This window comes from Anabrus simplex, chromosome 8, assembly GCF_040414725.1.
Source record: "Anabrus simplex isolate iqAnaSimp1 chromosome 8, ASM4041472v1, whole genome shotgun sequence".
Lineage (NCBI taxonomy): Eukaryota > Metazoa > Arthropoda > Insecta > Orthoptera > Tettigoniidae > Anabrus > Anabrus simplex.
In genome coordinates, this window is record NC_090272.1 from 130,196,781 (window position 1) to 130,220,348 (window position 23,568).

Genomic DNA, 23,568 nt, shown 5'->3' on the forward strand with positions numbered 1-23,568 from the left:
TCAAACAAATTAATAAATTTAAAATATAATACTACATTATTTGTTTGCAGGTTACAATAAAACAGGACTCTGATGCTCGTGCTGTGAGTGAGGAAGGCCGCCCAGTACGCAGAACTTTCACCGGGAAGCCATTTATCAAACTTTCGTGCCCACACTGTCTGAAACAGTGTGTTACATTTCAGGTAGGCTGTAGAGTTTTTTTTTAGAAAAGAGAGAAATTCAATTCTTAACTTGTATTAACGTTGTTACATGCAACAAAAGTAAATTGATAAGCTAGACTGTACCATTCATGAATTATCTAGCCTGATATTGACATCTCTCTTGCCTTGAAAGACTTGTTTGGTGAATTATTGATTCCCTTCATTTCTGTATTCATGTGTCTTCAGAATTCGTGATGTTGTATTGATTGATTTTGACTGGTAGAATGCACATTTGTGTGAATTTCCAACATAATACAAGATCATGAGATGTCAAAAGACGAATTAACATAAAGTGAATGTTCTAAAAGTGGGAAGTTAGGCTAGAATAGGAAACCAGTTAAAGGGGATAGTGTTTCATTGTTTTGCCATGATCGTCATCATCATCATCATCATAGACCATCTCCAATTTCCCAGGTGTGGTATACGCGCCCCTTCCATTTTGTTCGGTCCATGAACCATTCTTCCGTTACCATCTGCTCCCAATCCTGACCTGTCTCCTCTACACCCTTCTTCACTAAGTCTTTATCTGTCCATTTTTCTCTAGGTCTGCCCACTGGTCTCTTTCCCCTTATTTCCCTTTCATATTCCTTTCTTGCAGACGTATTGGCACTCATTCCTTACACATGACCAAACCACTTCAGTCTTGCCTTTTGGATCTTCTGGAGTAAGGAGTCTTCTAGTTCTAAGTCTTCTGACTTTTTCATTCCTGATCCTCTGGATCATTGGTCGTAGGAACTTCATTTCTGCTGCTTGGAGTTTCTAGTTGTCCTTTCGTATTAATGTAGCAGTTTCTGTTCTGTATGTGAGGATAGGGGTATAGTTTGATTTATACAGTGTCATCTTGGTTTTGAGTGGTACGTGTTTATCTCATAGTAGCGGTTTTACTTGGAGCTAAAAATGTATTGTTTTGCTGATTCGACTGTTTACTTCATATTTAGCTAAGTTATCAGTGGGCATTATACTACCCAAGTACTTAAATTCTGTGACATTGTCCAGCTTAGTGCCATTTAGCATGATTTCTGGTTAATTGTCACCCTTCTGTACCTTCTATACAACTGTTTTAGTTTCTTTATGTTTAATGCATATCTCTCAAACTCTCGACTCCACCCCTGCACTTTCTCTTCTATATCTTTCCCCAAGTAACCCCAAATTACTACACATCTGCAAATGCTTTCAAGTCTTGTTGCCCCTTTTCTTTTAGTGCCTTTAATATGGTATCCATTACAATGACAAATAATAAGGGCGACAAGGCACTACCTTAGTGTACTCCCCTTTTTTTCTCAAACCAGTCTGACCGTCCAGTACGGACTTGTACACTGCTTCTGGTTTTCTCGTAAAGCATATTAACTTTTGAAATTACTGTCTCGAACTTTCAGCTTTCTCAGGCCCTACCTAATAAGCTCCCTTGGTATGCTGTCATATGCCTTTTCGATGTCAAGGAACAATACATTCAAAGGCTTCTCTTTTTCCCAATTTTTTTTTTTTTTTTTTCCATTAGCATCCTGACAGCAAATATAAGATCTGTTGTTGATCTTCCAGGCCTAAAGCCATATTTTTCTTCTTCTAAAAGTGATTCTACAATTTCTCGTAATCCATCCTCTTATCATTTTTTCCAGAATTTTTAGTCCATGAGAGAGTGGAGTGACGTCACGGTAGTTGGTACATTTCAGTCTGCTGGCTTTCTTGAATATAGACACATTTCTACCTTTCTTCCAGTCTTCTGGGATGGAATTTTGCTGCCATTCTACATTTAGGAGTCTATATAGCCGTTGGATTGCCGGCGTTCCTCCTGCTCTCAACATGTCCACACTTAACTCATCTATTCCTGCAGCTTTCCCTTTCTTCATACTTTTAAGGCTCTTCTCCACCTCCAGCCATGTGACTTGTGGCTCCATATTTTTACTGGGCTCTTCAATTTTTCGAGATTCTTCTCTGTTTCGAATTACATTTGATGCCTCTCCATTCTGGAGCTTGTCGAAGAAAGTCTTGAATTCCCTCCTGATTCCATCTTCCTCTCGTACTACTGATCCATTGTCCTGCTCTATTACTTTGATGTCTTCTAGGTTATTTAGCTTGTTTTTAATTACTCTGCAAGGAAGTTTCTTGTTTCCTCTGCTGTCTTCTTCCAACTTTTCCACAAACTCATTCCATTTTTTCTCTTTCTCTTCTCTTACAATCATCTTAGCAGTAAGTTTTTGCCCTGTTGAGTTCCTGTAGTTCAGTCATTTCTGGATCTTGTGCATCTCTTGGTTTTCTTTGTCTAGCATCTTTTTTGCCCAATTTCTCTCTTTTATAGCCAATCCAACTCCTGTCATTCCTCCAAGGTATGTCTTTCTTTCATGGTTGATCCTGTTACTTCATTAAAAAAATTCGATTCTTCTAATGTATTCACATCCCCTTTTGGTGTCTCTGTATCCTTATTTTATATTCTTCCTTCAGCTTGGCTTTGTCTAATTTAAGTCTTTACTTTTTCTTTGGGGTTGTATTGGCCACATGATTTAGGTCTGCAATCAATCTGTGATCAGTTCGTACGCTCACTGGGGATAACTTTGACATTTACATATTTCCTTCCACCTTTGTTACTGATGATATAGTTGATGAGATTTTTATGTTTTCCATCCCAGCTATATCTTATCGTGTGGCTGTCTTGTTTTTGGAAGAAGGCATTTTTGATGATCAATCCAGTTCTTCTGTACAAATCAAGCAGTTGCCCGCCTTCTGCATTTCTGTTCCGAAACCCATAGGGAGCAACGATTTCTTCATAACCAAATGTCTGCCCCAACTTGTGCATTTAAGTTGCCAATAATGATGAAATTTTCTTTATCAATTATATCTTCTAGATCATGACAGAATTGTTCCTTCTCTTGAGTACTACATCCAACCTGTGGTGCATATACCTGCACTACTGTGTAATTTGTGGACTCCAACTGCATAGATAATTTAACCCCTCAGCATCGCAACATTTTAAAGAGCTTCTTACCCCGCGTTCAGATGAGATTACCACTGCGCGCGACTGAAATACTTTGATTCACTTAAAGTGTTACTCCAAGTATAAGAATAGCCCAATATTCACAAAATTTGAAATTCCTCATGATACTTATGTACATGCAGATAATTAGATAATTGTTTCGCATTACCTTAGTAATTTACTGTAGTTTCATGTGATAAGAGGCCCACGCCACACTCCTGGCAGCAGTACCTCGACGTGTTGTTTTTTGCCATATTTTGAACACACGATGTATCTCTGAGGTTTGGATTTCTCACTCTTGGGTGCTAATTTCTTGATAAAATCCCTTTCCTGCAACCTTGGAACTGTGTTACCGTATTTCCCGGCATAATCGTCACACTTTTTGTAGCAAAATTTTCGAAAAAATAGTAGGGTGCGACCATGATATGAAGAATTTTTAATACCAGTATTTGTATTACACAAAAAATTTATTTATAACAAAATTTGATACATATTTAAGACTAGCTGATGTACCCGTGCTTCGCTACGGGATTCTCAGAAAGACTGACTTGGTGGTTTTCCTAACTGAATTCAAAATAGGTCATTACAAAAACGTCAGTAGGAATGTAGCGATTGAAAGCAATGTTGTCATATAAAATACTCGATCAAATGAAAATCCGGACACTTTCTCACTTTCAACGAACAGTACTATGGTGCTGATCTAAGAGTCCAAAGTTCCAGAGCTGGAATAACCAGGTCGCAGACTGCCGTGAACACTCCTCTAAGTTATCTTACTCCCCAGCTACTTCCCACTAATATACAGGCAGGCTGTTACAGTCGGTACGACCAGGCGAGTTGGCCGTGTGGTTAGGGGCACGCAGCTGTGAGCTTGCATCCGGGAGATAGTGGATTCGAACCCCACTGCCGGCAACCCTGAAGATGGTATTTGGGGAAATAGTGGGTTCGAGCCCAACTGTCGGCAGCCCTGACGATGGTTTTCCGTGGTTTCACATTTTCACACCAGGCAAATGCCGGGACTGTACCTTAACTAAAGCCACGGCCGCTTCCTTCCACTTCCTAGAGCTTTCCTATCCCATCGTCGCCATAAAACATTGTGTTGGTGCGATATTAAGCAAAAAAAAAAATGGTATTCCCTGGTTTCCCATTTTCACACCAGTCACACCAGGCTCTACCTTAAAGCCACGGCCGCTTCCTTCACACCACTATTCATTTCGTATCCCATCGTCGCCATAAGTCCTACCTGTGTTGGTGCGACGTCAAGCAAATTTTAAAAAACTTTGGTACGCTGCAGTAATCCTATCTATCGGGGATCAGAGGAAACAGAAGACAAAAAGCACATTACAACAAACAATGGTCAATGTAATGTTATTGTTGATAAAGTTTATGAGCTTTCTATATATCAGGCCTACACATTAGTTTTCTTTTGACTCTGTGATATTATGGTGTCTTACAAAATTATTTTTATCGTAGACTGTAGTTCCTTATTCTCAGACTTTACATACCGATTTTCACTAAATTCTGTTTACCCATTTTCTCGTGACTCTGCCCTGATATGGACTTAGTAACAAAAATCCAAATTCATGAATATCTCCGATTATATGCGGTACGGTAACAATGTATAAGACATAAGTGATCGGAAATTTAATAACTTCTTACATAACTACTACTAACTTACGACATAACTGAAGTTATGTTAGTTATGTAGTATTTATCGATACGACCACTAATAACATAAATAACTTATTTGAGAATTACATTTCAGGCCTTCCCCTAAACTACCATTTCACTCAGTGCGAGTAACATTATTTATATCCTAGATTATAGCGACCTATTCCCCGACTTTGCATACCAATTTTTATGAAGATACGACCACTAATAAAATAAATATTTGACAATTAAATTTTAGGCCTTCCCCTAAACTACCATTTTTCTCAGCGTGTATAGCCTATATTGTAGCGAATTATTTCCCATCTTTGTCTAGCGATTTTCATTAAGACACGACCACTAATAACATAAATATTTGAGAATTAAATTTCAGGCCTTCCCCTAAACTACCGTTTCACTCAGCGTGATTAAAATAATTTATAGCCTAGATTGTAGCGGTTCATCACCCGACTTTACATTCCGATTTTCATTAAATTCTCTTCAGCCTTTTTCTCGTGATGCGTATACATACATACAGACAGACAGACAGACAGAAAGACAGACAGACAGAAATTACGGAAAAGTAAAAGTTGCATTTTCTTGTTACTGTGGACATGACAGATACAGAAATACCATTCTTTTCAAATTCTGAGCAATGTACAGACAAAACTCTTATTTTATATATATAGATGCAAGCAATACTCGCATTTATACATCAAAATAATTAAAATAGTCTAAAACAAAATTCATAATTTTTTGTGTTACGGATGTTACCCGTGGACTGCAGAGGGGAAAGGAGGTGCGGCCTGGAATGGGTCTAACTACAAGGCCGAAAGATGAATTAAAATTTCAATAAAGTTTATTTTTTTCAAAATAGAAAAACTTAACAAATTTCACATTAAATTTCAACAGATAACAAGAAGCCAACAAATCAGGTACAAGACCAGGAAAAGCCAAGATTTAAGAGGATTTAACAATCTGGGCTTTGAGCCCCAAGTTTTATAATTCTTGAGTTCTCAGCTCACAACCAACAATTACCCAAGTGCAGAAAACCCCTAATTACATGGAACACTTGCTCCCACCTAGTAATGTCAAGCCTCCTAGAGGCACCTTTCAAAACACCAGAAAGAGCTGACCCGCTCTCAATCTTTCAAGCCTATTCAAGGCAATACCATACTTTACAATCACTTGCCTTCGAGGCACAACTTACAAGAATTAAACAGGGGTATCTCGTACCCAGCATACAGGGCCTTAAAAGAAACATAATAGGTTAATTTAAATGGCCCTAAATACAAGAAAGGAAAGGAGGCGTGAATTAGCACTCCTAAATACACATTTTAAAACCTAAGAGGCACTAGGCCCATGACACAGGGGCTATTCCCAAGCTAGGGAGGTGACTCGTATAAGAAAACATTTTTAACACATTTAGGAAGAGAAGATAATCGGTTATGAAAACGTAGTCACCTCAAATCAAAAATGAAGGGGAGCTCGAGAGGGTAAAGCACTCTCTATCCCCGGATTACAGTTAAAGATATATGAAGTTTTACAAGGACGGAAGAATTGTACATATTTCAAGAGATAGGTATAGGTTACATACTAAAGGTTTCGGACCTGCCACGCGGGTTAAACTGCTGAGCTAGCAAGAAATAAATATGTTAAAAGGCCATTACCTTGTTGAAGAGCGGCTGCCCGAAGGAAGAGGTGCTTCCCGCCCCCCTGCTACACTTCCACACACTAAGCTAGAGGTTGTTGAAGTGGCCAAGAGCCGTGAAAATCTGCAGTTTCTAAGCCCTCGGGGAAGATTCGAGACCTTTCATGAATAAACACGCCACACCCTATTTCTTTATTGGTTGATATCAAACGGTACACCCAAAATCGAAGAAGAAACACATGATTGGTCAAAAATTAATTACTGAAATTCTTGATTGGTTAAAATGAAAACCGACGGAAAGAAAAGATTACTGCTGCCAACCCACAAATGATAGAACGAAATTTAGTAAAGAGAAAAACCTATGAATACAAAATATCTTCAAATAAAATCCTTCACTTCGCACCAGGGTGCATGATCTTAATTTTTTAGTAGGGACATCTATAAGAGAAGGTCCACACTTCCTGATCAATAGAAAACAAAACACGTTGAAATTCACACAGTATTGACAACTTGGTAATCACAAAATTTTACTGTAGTGACATCTTCTGAGAAACATGTAAATTGGTCCAGTTTTTAAGGTTCGGATTTTCTCTAATAGGGGAGGATTTATTGGTGTAAGATTTAAATTTGTGGGGTAGGGGTGTACCGCCCGGTACAATTTGCAACAACTCGGCGAATGTTTTTCCAACCTGAAAATAAAAATGAACGTATTAAGTTAATTGTCATTAATTTGAGTATTAAAGTTAGAATATGACACTTGCAAAAAATTATCGCTTTGTTGTGAGATACGGACGTGCCGGTACACAATTTATTCCAAATCTTCTGTGACGCTATCGCAGGTTTCGGTATCTGATGCGCCGTCTTCGCCGCTGTTAATACCTTTATCAGATTCTTCGTCTCTCTGCCGCACTGCGTCATCTTCACATCCGTCTAGTGCAGGGTTGGCAAACCTTTTCCAACAAGTGTGCCATTTTAAGTCTGGATTATTATTCTCAACTATTGTCTGTGCCACTTGCCATTTTCCAATAAGGAATGTCTACAACCTACAACAATACCCTCCCGCGACTTCCTTTCTAAATTTCCGATTATGTTTCATTATATGTTATTTATTTACTTAGTGATTCATTTATTTACTAGATACATTTCTAGTAAACACATTTGATTGCATGTCCCGTTGTCGTATTTTGCAAATAGTTCCAAAAATACATTTTTACGTATGTAAGTTTCGAGAATACCTAATATTATTTGTAAAAAAAAATAAGCTCCCACTATAACACATTTCGTCATTAAATATTATCACCGGGTAAGTTGGGCGCGCGGCTGAGTTTGCATCCGGGAGATAGTGGGTTCCAGCTCCACTATCAGCAGCCCTGAAGATGGTTTTCCGTGGTTTTCCATTTTCACATCAGGAAAAATGCTGAGGCTATACCACAATTACGGCCACAGCATTTTCCTTCCCACTCGTAAGCCTTTCTTATCCCATCGTCGCCGTAAGACCTATCTGTGTCGGTGTGACGTAAAACAAATTATTTTAAAAAATTTAGATATATATTGTGTTCATGTGGCGTTCCACCAAAATCGTGTTCGCGTGTCACCTAGTGACGCGTGGCATAGATTCGCCATCCCTGGTCTAGTGCATTCGAAATTCCAGTCCTTTTGAAGCTCTTGGAGACTAGCTCAGGTGGTATAAGGTCCCAACTCATCACCCACGAGCATAACAAGTCCGAGGGTGGACGCCTCATATTTCTAGCGGGCGTCAATTGCTGATCGCCGCTCATCATTCACTCGTAAAATCGACGTAAGTGGTCTTTAAGGGGTTTATTAATATATACATCTACTAGCTCCGAAGCAGATGTTGGGCCACCAGGAATGACTATCTGTCATGTCTTATTTTTACTGAGAAGTTGCTTCACTTCGTTCACGAGGTGACCTCGGAAACTATCTAAAACAAGCAGAGCTGGTTGTTTTAGTAGTGAACCGGGTCTTCTATCCCACACAGTTTTAACCCAGTCCAGTATGAGTTCTACGCCCATCCAACCCTTTGGTTGCACCCGTATATGAATTCCACGAGGAAACTGTATATTCTTAGGCATCGTTTTCGTCTTGACAATGATGTAAGGTGGCAACTTTCTTCCGTCAGCTATAATGGCTACCATTGCCGTGCATCGCAAATTCTCACTACCCCTGGTTTTCATTAATACACTCCATGATCCTTTTAGCGCAATAGTGCTGTTGCGAGGCATATAATAAAAAAAATTGGAGTCTGATCGGCATTACCGATTTGAGAAAGCAAGTACGAAGTTTCCTTGCGCAAACGTTTGACAAATCTGTGAAAATTTACAATCTTGTCTGTGTAATCAGCAGGCAGCTTTTGGCTTAGTGTTGTTCTCCTTCGCACTGATAGATTGTGTTGTCGCATGAACCCCTTAATCCACCCACGACTTGCCTTAAACTGAGTTATGTTGTGTTTGCACGCTACCTCCCATCCCTTAATTTCTAACATTTCATATGATACACTGCAGCCATTGCTACGTATTTCATGGACGTACATAAACACTTTTTCCTCAGTTATAGGAAACTTTTTTTTTTTAAGGACTTCTAAATGCGCGTCTAGATGGGTTTGTGGGTTTTAGGTTGTTTTTTAATTTCTGCCAGTCATGCACCAACTTATCACTCATTGAAAATTTTCTTTCTGCAGCTCTGTTCCCGTGCTGTTCAGCGAAGTTAATTACGCTTAGCTTGAAGCCCACAGAATAGTTTCTATATTTACCCATAATCGCTTATAAATACTTCACACGTTGAACGTTTTGCAATATAAATCACTTTCCGTAATTGTTCACTATTAAAACAAATTATTTCTACAAACACCCCAAACACAAATTAAAAACTTAAATTCTCACGCACACATGTCTACAGTAATCGCGTCGGTCATAAACAAATAAATGCATCTGTTATCTGTCCATTCCAGATCAGCCAATACTGTTAGGCAGCAAGGAAGCACGCAGCAATTTATTATCAGTTGAGCTCATTGGTTGCGACGCACTAGTGCGCTTGCGTAAAGCTCGCAAACCGGATGACTTAATTTCTTCATACATCGCTCTAGCTAGCGCGGTGTAGATCTACTGTAGTTGACTGTGTTCGGAGACGTCAGTAACAAACGTTCATTTTTTCAATGACTTTTAAACATAGTTAATAGGTTAATATTTCTTCCAAGTTATTGATGATTTTACATTACTTACGACTTTATAAAATAAAACTTTAATACCATTGGATAATAATTATCTAGACTGCTTGGGTAAGAGTTTTCATCGCATGCCCGGACACTTATGACGTAGTAATAAGATAAGAGTCTAGCGATGACAACTGACTGTGAGCTGTATAATTCCGTGGAAATCTGCATTATCATCTTTGGATTTCACTTTGTGCTCAATAACACGGGGGGCCGGCCCTATGGTGTAGGGGTAGCATGCCTGCCTCTTACACGGAGACCCCGGGTTCGTTTAACGGCCCCGTCAGGGAATTTTACCTGTATCTAAGGGCTGGTTCTAAGTCCACTCAACCTATGTGATTACAGTTAAGGAGTTATCGGACATTGAGACTGCGGCCCCGGTATAGAGAGCCAAGAATAACGGCTATGAGGATTCGTCGTGCTGTCCACACGCTACCTCGTAATCTGCAGGCCTTTGGGCTGAGCAGCGGCCGCTTGCTAGGCCAAGGTCCTTCGCGACTGTTGCGCCGGGAGGCGGGTGGTTGTAATAACGTAGAATTCTATCAGACTTCTTGTCCACTAAGAGATAAGTGTGTGTTGGTACCGGTATTTCCTGGCGACGTTGCCGATAAGCGATAACTTACAGCCTTACGTATTTTGAATGCGAACTCATATGTAGGGGGTGAATAAATTGTACACGGTCTCGCGGCCACGTTGTCATAGTGCGGATAGCCTACCAATAAGCCATGCGTCGTACATATACCGGTATTTATTTGTACGTTGTGCAACATCTCGCAAATGTGACTGTGTTGCCAAATTGCCCATAAATCATTTAAATTGCACATTCATGAGCAACGTACATTGCAGTTAATAAATCTTTATTGCAACCAATGGTCAAATAAAAGAATAGAATACATAGCACTACTCACTACACAGACTTTTCAGAGAGTAGGCTCTCTTTGGGCACTCCAAAGCATGGTAACGGCCACAAAGTCTATTGCACCATCGACATACACAGTCACTATTCGGATCGTGAAAGCGGAGAGTAGCACAAGCCTTGTGGTGAAATCCGTGGACCGGTGCACAGGTCACCGCGTGTCTCAGTTCAAAACAACTTTGTTGCTGGTCAGTTGTAGTCATTGCGTCGGTTGTGTAGAAGTCACTCCACATTTCGGTCTTTTTAAATTTCAAATTACGCAGGAAGTCTTGGTATTCTGTCGTCGATTGCAGGGTCATAGAAAACCGTAGGTCTTCGATGAAAAACAGTTCCATGTACCTTTTAACCAGATTGGTGAACGAAATTTGGACGTGCGGCGATTATGCGATTAAATGTTTAAAGTCCATTTTTGTATTGAAAATAAATTATGCGACGATCATGCTGGGAAATACGGTATCGGATGCGCGCCGGCCTTGAATATTTCATTTCCCGAGCAAGCGTATTTTGTGAAGAAACTTTCCATCAGCTGAACCCGACAAGATAACTGCTCAATGTTTGTCCCTGTTACTTGTCTGAATATTAGAGAATTCAGGAATCCAAATTCACTGTTGAAAACTTCCCTTTGACCTGTATGATTATCCTTAGGCTACCACACAAAATTTCCAAGTACTGGTTCCTCTTCATCATTTATCACATCATCTATTTCATTATCACTTCTGCTCATACTGTCGCTACTATTTCCGACTAAATTCTCATCTTAATTGTACAATATTTCAAGCATGTTACTGTCAGTCAATCCACGGCTGGAGCTAACCATTGAGCGCGGCGCGTCACACGGACTGATGAAGCTCTAGTGATACCGAAAGCAGCATGAAGAAACTGAATGAGGGGAATAACATTTATGACAAAACAAACCAACTCTATACGTGTTTCAGATGAAGGGTCGAGATATCTCTTTCAAACAAGATGTATACCATGCGCAACTGGTTCTCGTATTGTATGACAGAAAGCAGACTAACTGATGTCTACAAGGAGCGCTCCTGGAGAGTTACAAAAATATTACAAGGCGATAAATAAAGACAAATATAATAAATAAACCACACTCTCAATGCACAAATAGAGCAAAGACCATCACGTGTAAAGACAAATTTCTCAGATCATTTCTTTATTCTGTGCGAAAGAATGAAGCAAACAGACTTTCAAAATCGAAACAGAGATTAGTGCTCAGACTTACGTGACAGATGTTAATCCTTGCAAAAACAACTACAATTTAACGTTCTTTATTTCTTACTCTACAACATTGATAAACCCCAAAATTTCTTCTTGGAAACAAAACAATTTTCATATCCATAAATCGTAAACTCTTTGCGCTATAGCCGTAAATATGAAACCATGTATGGGTCTATACCACGAATAGAGGTCGGCAGCTACGGAAGAAAATAGGGTGCATACCACGTACAGAGGCCGGCGCTGAGGGGTTAATGATCTTTTCATTGTTTTAGGATACTTCAATAATGGCGTCTTTTGTTATCGGGAAAGCTACACCATTTCTGGCCTCTTCTTGCATCCACTCCATACTAATTTGTAGCCATCTCTGAGAATCTCTCTACATGCTTTTCTTCATTTTGTTTCACTCATTCCCAATATGGATAGATTTTTCCTCTTCATCATATCTATAAGTTCTTCAGGTTTTCAGTCAGGGTCAAAATATTCATGGTCCCAAATCTTACTATGTTCTTCGGACATATGTCTTTCGTCGGAGCCATTTTGGCAGTCATACCTGACAGATCTGCTTGAAGACTTCTTCAATTTCGGTATTATTTTTTATCTCCATCTGAGGCTCGTTTGATTGTTGAAAGCAATTTGAAGTGAGCTACCACTGGCTTGCTACGCCTACCATGGATCATCGTGTTGATACTTTGTTATGCACTAGATTGTTTGTGCCTGATACGCATTTCCTCATGTCTGTAAAGTCTATGGTTTACCCGCCAATACTCGGGAGGCCGAGTGCAGTGGTTACCCATTGGGCGATGGGGTCGCCACATCCCCATGCCATGCTAAATTTTAAAATAATTTCATTCGTTTGGAGTACTGACCCCACAGTCTAGGGGTAGAGCGCGTTGCTCATACACCGAGATGCCGGATGGGGGATTTTTATCTGAATCTGAGGGTGGGTTGGGGTTCCAGTCAGTCTTTGTTAAAATAGAGAAGCTATGTCATGATGGTAGCAGCCCGTGTCAAAGCCAAAAATAACAGCTGAGATGATTTGTAACACTGATTGCTAGTTTTCTCGTGATCTGTAGGTCTGCTGGCAGAGGTGGTGTCATTTGGTACATATTTTTGTGCTTTAAAATTAATCATTTTGTGGTTTATAGCATTGCCTTCGTCTCTTGCTTCGTTATACTCCGCACTGCTTTACTTCTAAATTCAAGTTTTGACTGATTTTATCTCTATCTGGTGGTTAGCGCTGAAACATAGACATCCAATCCCGAGTTACCGTTCATATTGACTTAATCGGCAGAGTGCGATCTCAGAACCTAGTTGCCAACTCCGATATTTACATTGACCACATGGTTAACATATCTCGCTCAGCATGAACGGTATTCGGTATGGATCGGGATATTCTGCATTTTTCTTCAGTAATTACTGTTTTACATATTAGTCTTTATCTCTCTAGTATAGTGCAGTATAGTGTAGTTCACAGTTTAGCATAGCATAAGTTAGTACAGTACAGGTTTAATAGTTGTGTATAAAAATACCTCGAGTTTTATTTACAATACGTCCGTGTATTGGTTCGTGCGAGTTTTGTATGTCTCGGTGCAGTTCGGGAAAGACAGGTGGTAAGAAAGTGACTCTGAGATCAGTGGAGAGTTCCCTCTGTAGGCCACTACGTCCTTCCTGTGCCAGCCGTTAGGGGTGAGTGATGTTATTTCCTCATACACTTTTTAGTATCTGATGTTGTTAGTAACTGTAGTTTTTATGAATTTGTTTCCAATCCCGATTCATTAGCTTTTCTGAGTTCGGTATTACATTTTACGAGGGCTGTTTACCGCAGTTGTATTGTACCAGCTGCTCCCGCAGCATTAGCGCGCTGGCAACAGAGGTAAGGCGATGATCATTTGTTTTGCGAAACGTCAACTTAGAAGTAAAGCCGTTTGGAGTATAACCCACTTAAGAATTTTTATATCTACGCAAGGAACTAGATGTGTTTTCTCTCTCCCAATTTTTCCCTCTTGTTACGCCAGTAGCTAAAGACAGGAAAAATTAGCATCTGTTTTTATCAAAATTAACATCTGTTTTCAAAAATTAGTTTTTTAATGAGATGAATCACGCCTACAGTCAACATAGTTTGTTATGGTCCACAACAAATCAGATTGCTCAATACAAAAAGAAAATCATTGCTCTAATGACAGCATTGTATTAAGTTCGGCATTGCCTTCAAGTTGCAACTTCTGCCTGTAACCACTGTACCATATTGAGGTGAATCACATTCACTGAGAACATTGTTGGCGTCCACATTAAATCAAAATAAAATTTATCAAAACCAGTGCAGTCTGGCTGCAGTGCAGTTACTGGGAGCATGATACATTTCACGCCTTCATTCAATTCATTTTTAATTAGATACCTTTCCTGAAAGAATTGTTGCACCAGTTTCTGAAGCTCGGCTGCTTTCTCATTATTCGAAATGGTATTTTTAGCTTGAGAAATTGCGACAAAATTATTCTGTTTAGGGCCGGTTATATAACCATAGCTGATTCGAGATCAGAAAATTATCCTTTCCACGGTGCTCGTTGTGTTGTGTAATGTTGATTCTTTGATCCGTCATCATAGAATTTTGCTTGGCAACGTTGTAAACAGCGTGCGAAATTCGTACTAATCATGGGTATATTGGTAGTAGTCACGTTATTTCCCTAGCAGAAGTTTTCTATAATGAGCACTGGTTGGCAAACATAGTCATTCCAATCAGTCTCATTCAGCATGGAATAATCTCTCATATCTGATCGAATAATGCAAATTTATCCCCCCCCCCCCAACCTCTTTTTCACATCGTCTTAAATTTCACCTTGATCGTTATCGTCGGTAAAATTATACAAATACACTGCAATTTCTAAACAGATCACTTTTCACTGACCCAGAACACAAGCGTAAACAAAAATAATACTAATACTGTATTTACGGGAATAATACCCGCATATTTTTAAAAGAAATTTGAGGTACGAAATTGGGGTGCGGTTTTTATGTCAGTGTTGGCTTTTTTTTCTTTTAGAATAAGCCTACCTAAAGTTAAGTTGCCTGGATTATTCGTGTAAATACAGTATAAATGAAAAACGTGCATGGCAAACTTGAACAACGCGAGTCTTGAGTCTTTCGTGTGTGTGTGTGTGTTTTTTTTTAAAGAATGTTGGTGGGTACATCTTAGTTTGAAAACATGTGTGTGAGATTTATAGGCTCACCATATACCTCCGTATGTACCCACCAACATTCTAAACACACACACAAAAATTTTTGACTCAGTTGAATTAACTAAAAGATTAATATTTTACATGTGATGTTTTTGTATATATCTTTTTTATATGTATGTCACTGAAGATGATCCCTTAGGGGTCGAAACCGGTCTTGACCTAATTTACCAATTTTGAAGTAAATAAATCTGTGTATTGATAATGTGGTGACTTTTAAATTATCTTTATACTGTGATACTAATCAATCCGGAAATGAAGCTAATAGATTATAATAGAACAGCCAACCAGGCAAAAAGAACAGCATACAAATATCAAAATCTGTAAATTAAGATCACTAACGTTGTCAAAAACATTACTTTTTTAAAACAATGTCTACAAAATAATTTAATTCCAAAATTTCTTTGGAAATATAACAACAAACATAGAAGTACCTACCAAACCCGAAACACACAAAATAAGACAAACCGAATATGGCTTAAAGAGGAGATCAAATTCATGTACAAAAAGAAACAACACCTTAACATACAAATGTATGAAACACACCTTAAAAGCCTCACATGAATTACCACATACATACTGGATCAATTTTCAACAAATAACTAATGAAAAGATAGCTAACATAGCTATACAGAAACAAAACACCCTAAATAGAAAACTTAACGCATTAAAACAATCACAAATTCAACATACACACAACTATACACAAAATAGACAACGTATGACTACACCCATTGAAAACAACCAACATGAATTTCATCCACCAGTCAAAAATCTAACTAATACAGTCTTCAATGAAGTAGAATCTACTATACTGAGCAAGGGACCTAAACATAATTGGAAAAATAACTCAGTATTTGAAAACATTACTGAAACCGAAAATGCCATAAAAAATATACCTCAAGAACAACAAAACGAAATCAGATATGAAATCAAAAAAAACATTACCACAATACATTAATAGAATCAACCAAGAAACTAACAAACAAGATATCATAGACCAAACACAAATTAAAGAACTTAAAAACAAAATCCATCAAAATGACTTAATAGCTAAAGCAGACAAAGGAAACACAACAGTTATTATGGATAAAGAGGAATATATAACAAAAACAAAAACTTGTTTCCAAGATGAAACCTTCCAAATTAAGACCAAAGATCCAACCGATAGTATCCAAAAGAACTTAAAAACTCTGTTGAAAAACACTGAACAATAAACTACAAAATTGATCACAAAGAACCCAGGAATACCTACTGCTAAAGCTTATCCAAAAATCCATAAAGACAATATTCCCATGAGACCCATAATAAACTATAGACCAAATCCCACCTACAAACTCTCAAAATTCATACAAAAATTCCTCAAGAAACATTACATTTTTCAAGCAAATAAAACCATAAAAAAACTCAATAGAATTTTGCAATATTACCAAAAATATAAAAATAGAACAATACTACAAACTAGCAACATATGACATAACAAACATGTATCCTAATACACCTACACAAAAAACCATAACAATCATAGAATCCAATCTTAACAACTATAGCAAACTATGCTAGTTAGAAATAAATGAATTTATAAAATTATTACACTTGGGCATCAATAACAATTACTTCAAATTTCACGAGACCATATACCATCAAAAAGGATTACCCATGGGATCACAAATATCAGGCATAATAGCTGAAATATACATGGACTACCTAGAACATCAAGAAATCCAAAAAATAGAAAACATCCTTTGGTGCAGATTTGTTGACGATGTATTTATTATAATGGATAATAGAGATACCAATGGAAATACAATTTTAGAACCACTAAATAAAATAGATCCTCACATAAAATTGAGTATGGAAACTGAAAACAATAACACTATTAACTACTTAGATATATCCATAACCAGACATAACAACCATTTAACTTACAACATATACAGGAAACCTACCCATACATCGAATACAATAATATTGGATTCCACCCACCCATACACCCACAAGAAAGCCGCATAATATAGCATGATATACAGAGCATATAATATTCCACTTATGAAAAAAGATTTAAACGAAGAATTGAACCTAATCCACGAAATAGCCAAACAAAACGGATATAAAAGAGAAATGATAAACCGGATCATTAACAAAATAAAAACCAACCAAAAACCAAGTTAACTAGAACCGTCAAAGATAAAAAAGGATACGCATTATTTACTTACTACAGTAACCATATACTCTCTATAATGAACATTTTTTAAAAAACAAGGCCTAAAAATAGCCTACAAAACCACACGCAACAACACTAACATACTATACAATTCCAAAACAGTTAACAACATAAACAAATACAACCATTCAGGTGTCTACCGCCTAAAATGCAGCGACTGCCGGGCCAGCTATGTAGGGCTTACTGGAAGAAGTTTTTCAATACGATATAATGAACACGTAAATGCTATCAAATATAGACATTTTTCAGCTATGGGACAGCACATTAATGATCAAAAGCACAAATTTACAAACGACTTGCAAATCCTTAATACTAATCCAAAAAGCCCCTTGCTCAGTATTCTAGAAGAATTCTACATAAACCTAGATAAATACATCAACCCAGATTTTAACTTGAACGAAAATATAGACAAAAACAATATTCCTTTCCACGCCGTTATTCCCCTCCTGGCAGATTATTGTTTACAAAGAATCGACAAACAACAATCCATACATACAAATAAACCGCTCCAAGATCTCCCCTCCTCCAACCCCACTCCCGTCACAAGCGCTCCACCCATCCCTTCAAACCTCCCCTCCCCCACCGCTAATTACAGCCCCAGAATAACACGCAACAGATCCTGACAGGCAGCCACGCAGAATACACGGTCTCAACATTTAACGTAAGTGATACGACACGTAACTTACTTTCCACATCTCTACTACACATCATATTATACACTTATTATTTCTGCTTGCAGATACATTATTTTACAACATATAGAAGCCTCCACGCCTCAACAAAACGTGCAACTTTATCAAGACGCACAACATTTGAAATGCACTCCACTTCACAATAATCACCCATTCAACTAGTAACGACACGCGAAAAAAAGGAAAATGTTTTCCTAACGACATACAGAATCTCAAGATAACTCCAACAGCAGCAGCTTACAAAATTGCATCAATATTATACTACATCACGTAAATCACCTGTAAAAAGAGGCAAAGCAACATAGTATAAATATGTATTCGGTCCTATTTATGTAAACATTTCATATATTTCTAACTGACCAGTTTTATCAGATTATAATCTCACGAACGGTAACAACCCATAGTACTGTTGTTAACCTATGTTAACCCTATCTTACGTTTGAAAAATGTACACATATAGCACTGCATATCAGTACTTTTAATGTAAAGAATTTATTTTAATAAGCTACCATATACCAATATTTTAGGTATAAAGAGTTCATTTTAACTAGATCATCCCATGCTTGTACAAGCGGCAAAAATAAACAATATAAACAAGGGATTGAACCCTTTCCCATCAGACTAACTTTAAACATTTCCAACTGGCTTTCATATTAGACCACAACTTTACAAATGATAACAAACCTTAGAACTAATGTCAAGAAATGTAAACCCCATTTTGATATATTAAACAAGTACAGAAGGTACCACATACTTGTATTTTAGTATTAATGTACTATATACCAGTATTTTAGTCATGAAGAATCTAAATTAACAAGGTTATTCTATGTTTCTTCCATTTGACCGAACCATAAAAAGTGAAATTTCATAACTTATACATAAGAATGTAACTAGACTATTGACATTTCAAAAAAGCAGATATACAGTGACATACCTCAAACAACGGTATTTTTTGAAGACCCTACAATAGTCTCACTATTATCAATGTGCACAAATACGAGAATAATTTTATTCTATACTTTGTAATATAAATTGTAATATGACAGCATGTAACAAACAGCATGTGCTTTTGAACTACAAATGTACACACTTTGCCATTTCAGTAAGCAATTTGCCAGTGTTTTCATCAAATAGATGGGTTGTATTGAATGTAATAGTTTTGACGCTGTATGTAGGGAGGTATAAGACCTGTATACGCAATAATTTGGACATGGTGAGCCTATAAATCTCACACACGTTTTCAAACTAAGATGTACCCACCAACATTCTAAAAAAAAAAAAAAAAAAATTGACTCAATTGAATTAACTAAAAGATTAATATTTTACATATGATGTTTTTGTATATATCTTTTTTATATGTATGTCAACTGAAGATGATCCCTTAGGGGTCGAAACCGGTCTTGACCTAATTTACCAATTTTGAAGTAAATAAATCTGTGTTTTGATAAGGTGGTGACTTTTAAATTATCTTTATACTGTGATACTAATCAATACGGAAATGAAGCTAATAGATTATAACACTAGTTGCAAATCGAGGATTGTGGCTACGTTTTGTAAATTCACAGAGGCTTGCAGACTGAACGCTGAAAGGCATAACAGTCTATAATGATTATGTATGTAACATCTAGTCCATTCCTGATACAATTTGTCAATTTTACTTGTTTACTTTTTAAGCAGTGACTTTTTTTTTAAACATTTTTATAAGGTTTATTGTATGCAAACGCAACGTGAAAGTTTGCCGAGGCAGACAGGGATTTGTACGTAGATGAAAGAAACAGAGCGAAACAAATAGTTGTAGAATCCAAAAAGAAGTCATGGGAAGATTTTGGTAATAACCTGGAAAGGCTAGGTCAAGCAGCAGGGAAACCTTTCTGGACAGTAATAAAGAATCTTAGGAAGGGAGGGAAAAAGGAAATGAACAGTGTTTTGAGTAATTCAGGTGAGCTCATAACAGATCCCAGGGAATCACTGGAGAGGTGGAGGGAATATTTTGAACATCTTCTCAATGTAAAAGGAAATCATCATGGTGGTGTTGCAAACAGTCAAGCTCATGGGGAGGAGGAAAATGATGTTGGTGAAATTATGCTTGAGGAAGTGGAAAGGATAGTAAATAAACTCCATTGTCATAAGGCAGCAGGAATAGATGAAATTAGATCTGAAATGGTGAAGTATAGTCATAAGGCAGGGATGAAATGGCTTCATAGAGTAGTAAAATTAGAGTGGAGTGTTGGTAAGGTACCTTCAGATTGGACAAAAGCAGTAATTGCACCTATCTATAAGCAAGGGAACAGGAAGGATTGCAACAACTATCGAGGTATCTCATTGATTAGTATACCAGGCAAAGTATTCACAGGCATCTTGGAAGGGAGGGTGCGATCAGTCATTGAGAGGAAGTTGGATGACAACCAGTGTGGTTTCAGACCACAGAGAGGCTGTCAGGATCAGATTTTCAGTATGCGCCAGGTAATTGAAAAATGCTACGAGAGGAATAGGCAGTTGTGTTTATGTTTCGTAGATCTAGAGAAAGCATATGACAGGGTACCGAGGGAAAAGATGTTCGCTATACTGGGGGACTATGGAATTAAAGGTAGATTATTAAAATCAATCAAAGGCATTTATGTTGACAATTGGGCTTCAGTGAGAATTGATGGTAGAATGAATTCATGGTTCAGGGTACTTACAGGAGTTAGACAAGGCTGTAATCTTTCACCTTTGCTGTTTGTAGTTTATATGGATCATATGCTGAAAGGTATAAAATGGCAGGGAGGGATTCAGTTAGGTGGAAATGTAGTAAGCAGCCTGGCCTATGCTGACGACTTGGTCTTAATATCAGATTGTGCCCAAAGCCTGCAGTCTTCATCTTGGAACTTGAAAATAGGTGCAATGAGTATGGTATGAAAATTAGCCTCTCGAAGACTAAATTGATTTCAGTAGGTAAGAAATCCAACAGAATTGAATGTCAGATTGGTGATACAAAGCTAGAACAGGTCAATAATTTCAAGTATTTAGGTTGTGTGTTTTCCCAGGATGGTAATATAGTAAGTGAGATTGAATCAAGGTGTAGTAAAGCTAATGCAGTGAGCTCGCAGTTGCGATCAGCAGTATTCTGTAAGAAGGAAGTCAGCTCCCAGACGAAACTGTCTTTACATCGGTCTGTTTTCAGACCAACTTTGCTTTATGGGAGCGAAAGCTGGGTGGACTCAGGATATCTTATTCATAAGTTAGAAGTAACAGACATGAAAGTAGCAAGAATGATTGCTGGTACAAACAGGTGGGAACAATGGCAGGAGGGAACTCGGAATGAGGAGATAAAGGCTAATTTAGGAATGAACTCGACGGATGAAGCTGTACGCATAAACCGGCTTCGGTGGTGGGGTCATGTGAGGCGAATGGAGGAGGATAGGTTACCTAGGAGAATAATGGACTCTGTTATGGAGGGTAAGAGAAGTAGAGGGAGACCAAGACGACGATGGTTAGACTCTGTTTCTAACGATTTAAAGATAAGAGGTATAGAACTAAATGAGGCCACAACACTAGTTGCAAATCGAGGATGGTGGCGACATTTAGTAAATTCTCAGAGGCTTGCAGACTGAACGCTGAAAGGCATAACAGTCTATAATGATAATGTATGTATGTATGTATGTATGTATGTTGTTGTATGACTCAACCTTGAGAAAATCATATAAAAGATGGCTGAAGATGCTCGATTCAGCGAGCGAAACGTGTCCCAATTAACATTTGTATTGTATTGTCCCTTTAGAGACAATAAACATTTTATTTATTGAACTGTGTGGATAATAAAAACAAGAATTGTATTAACTAGTGATTAGTTACACCGAAACATACTGGAATAAGGCAGTGGGTCGAAGGTATTCAGTGTCCTAATGCAACATGTGCTACCGTGGTAACAGAAGTGTACCGTACCTCAAGTGACCAACAAGTCTCGCAAAGCATTTTGCGAGCCAAAACCAGCAAGTTTCCGAAAGCATTGGAGAATCTGCTTAAATATAAGATTTCCTTACGCAGTGTTTGACATGCCGGTTCTCACGAAATGCTGTATTTTTAAAGGACAAGAAATAGCTGCTGCACATGGAATCATTGTCTCGGATTTGAAGGTTAGCCGAGACTTTATGATTAATTTTATGCAGAGAAATGGACTTTCTCTTTGACGAAGAACAACATTATGCCACAAAATGCCGAATGATATCTACCAAAAAGTAATTGATTTGCATCGCTTTGTGTTTGAAAAGCGTAAAGTAAAGGAATATTTGCTCCCCAAATAGGAACCACAGGTCAGACGCCAATCAGTTTCCTACGTCACAAAGTTGTACAGTCGATATGAAAGGGACATGTAGTGTTATCGCATGTGTTACCGGAAGCAGAAAAAACAATGTACTGCAATGCTTGCTGTAACAGGTGTTGGCATAAAGCTTCCACCGTATGTTGTTCTAAAACAAAACAATGCCTAAAGTAAAATTTTTCACGAGGGATCCTCGTTCATATCCCAGAAAAGGGGTGGATGGACGGGTTACTTGTACAAGATTGGATGCGAATGGTTGGGGATACATAACAAGGGTCCCTCCTTCGATGCCCAGGACTTCTCATATTGGGCAGTTTTCTTTTTGTGCCGGGAATAGAACCCAGGGCCTCCGGGCAAGAGCCAGACACATCCTACACCGTCGGACTGGCGGGGAAAAAACACACAGTACCTAAAAGAGTAACAGGCTTTGACGATTTTGATCAAATTTTTTAAGCCGTAAAATATTAAGTTTTTATGATGGAGGTGTGTTCCTTACAGCAAAGAAGTTAGTCCACGCAATGCATGAATCCACTGGATTTAAGAGGAGATTTCATTCTATGCAGAGAATGTTAAAACAAGCATGTTTCAGGTGTGTATAATGTAATTAAGGGAGGAAATTTTTCAATGGAACGTAGCGCTATTGCTGCTGCCCAAATGGCATGGCAAATACGAATGGTAGGGGAAATATTACAGGGGTCCCTCCTTTGATGCCCAGCCCTTCTCATATTGGGCATTTTCTTTTTTTGCCAGTAATAGAATCTGGGGCCTCCGGGTAAGAGGCAGGCACACTACTCCTTCACCGTGGGGCAGGCGAGAAAAAACAAACAGTACCTAAAAGACAATGCACGAAATTCATGAGAAGATTCCACAACGTGTATTACTTAGACAAGGCTTGGGTAAACCAGAAACAAACAAGATCGATGATTGGCCGTCAATAGAGAGGCGAGGGTGTTTGTAATGTTCCTGTAGGTGATGTCTGCCTCATTCTATGCCATGCTGGTTCTTCTGCATCTGGATTTGTTTAAGAGAGTAAACTATTATTCAGGGCGAAATCAAAATTGAAAAATTTCAGACTACCACACAAAATGAACGGGAAACATTCCGAGACCAGTATTCTAACCAGCTCTTGCCTTGCTGCCCCACATTTGTCATTGTAATGGACAATGCGAGCTATCACTGAGTTGTAGTGGTCAAGCCTCCTACAGCAAACACACGGAAGAATATCATTACATGGCTAAGTAGTTACGGTATACGACATGATGCAGCACAAATCAGGGCCGAATT

The 23,568-nt window shown here is 38.2% G+C and overlaps 1 protein-coding gene across 3 annotated transcripts in view; it reads left to right on the forward strand.

Moving 5' to 3' along the window:
* Window positions 1-23,568, forward strand: part of LOC136878887 (zinc finger protein on ecdysone puffs) — a 298,143-nt gene that overhangs the window by 198,024 nt on the left and 76,551 nt on the right. For all 3 annotated transcript variants that reach the window (XM_067152463.2, XM_067152465.2, XM_068228848.1), the window contains one exon: window positions 51-182. In XM_067152463.2, the coding sequence (XP_067008564.2) occupies window positions 51-182 (132 nt within the window). The remainder of the gene's footprint in view (window positions 1-50; window positions 183-23,568) is intronic.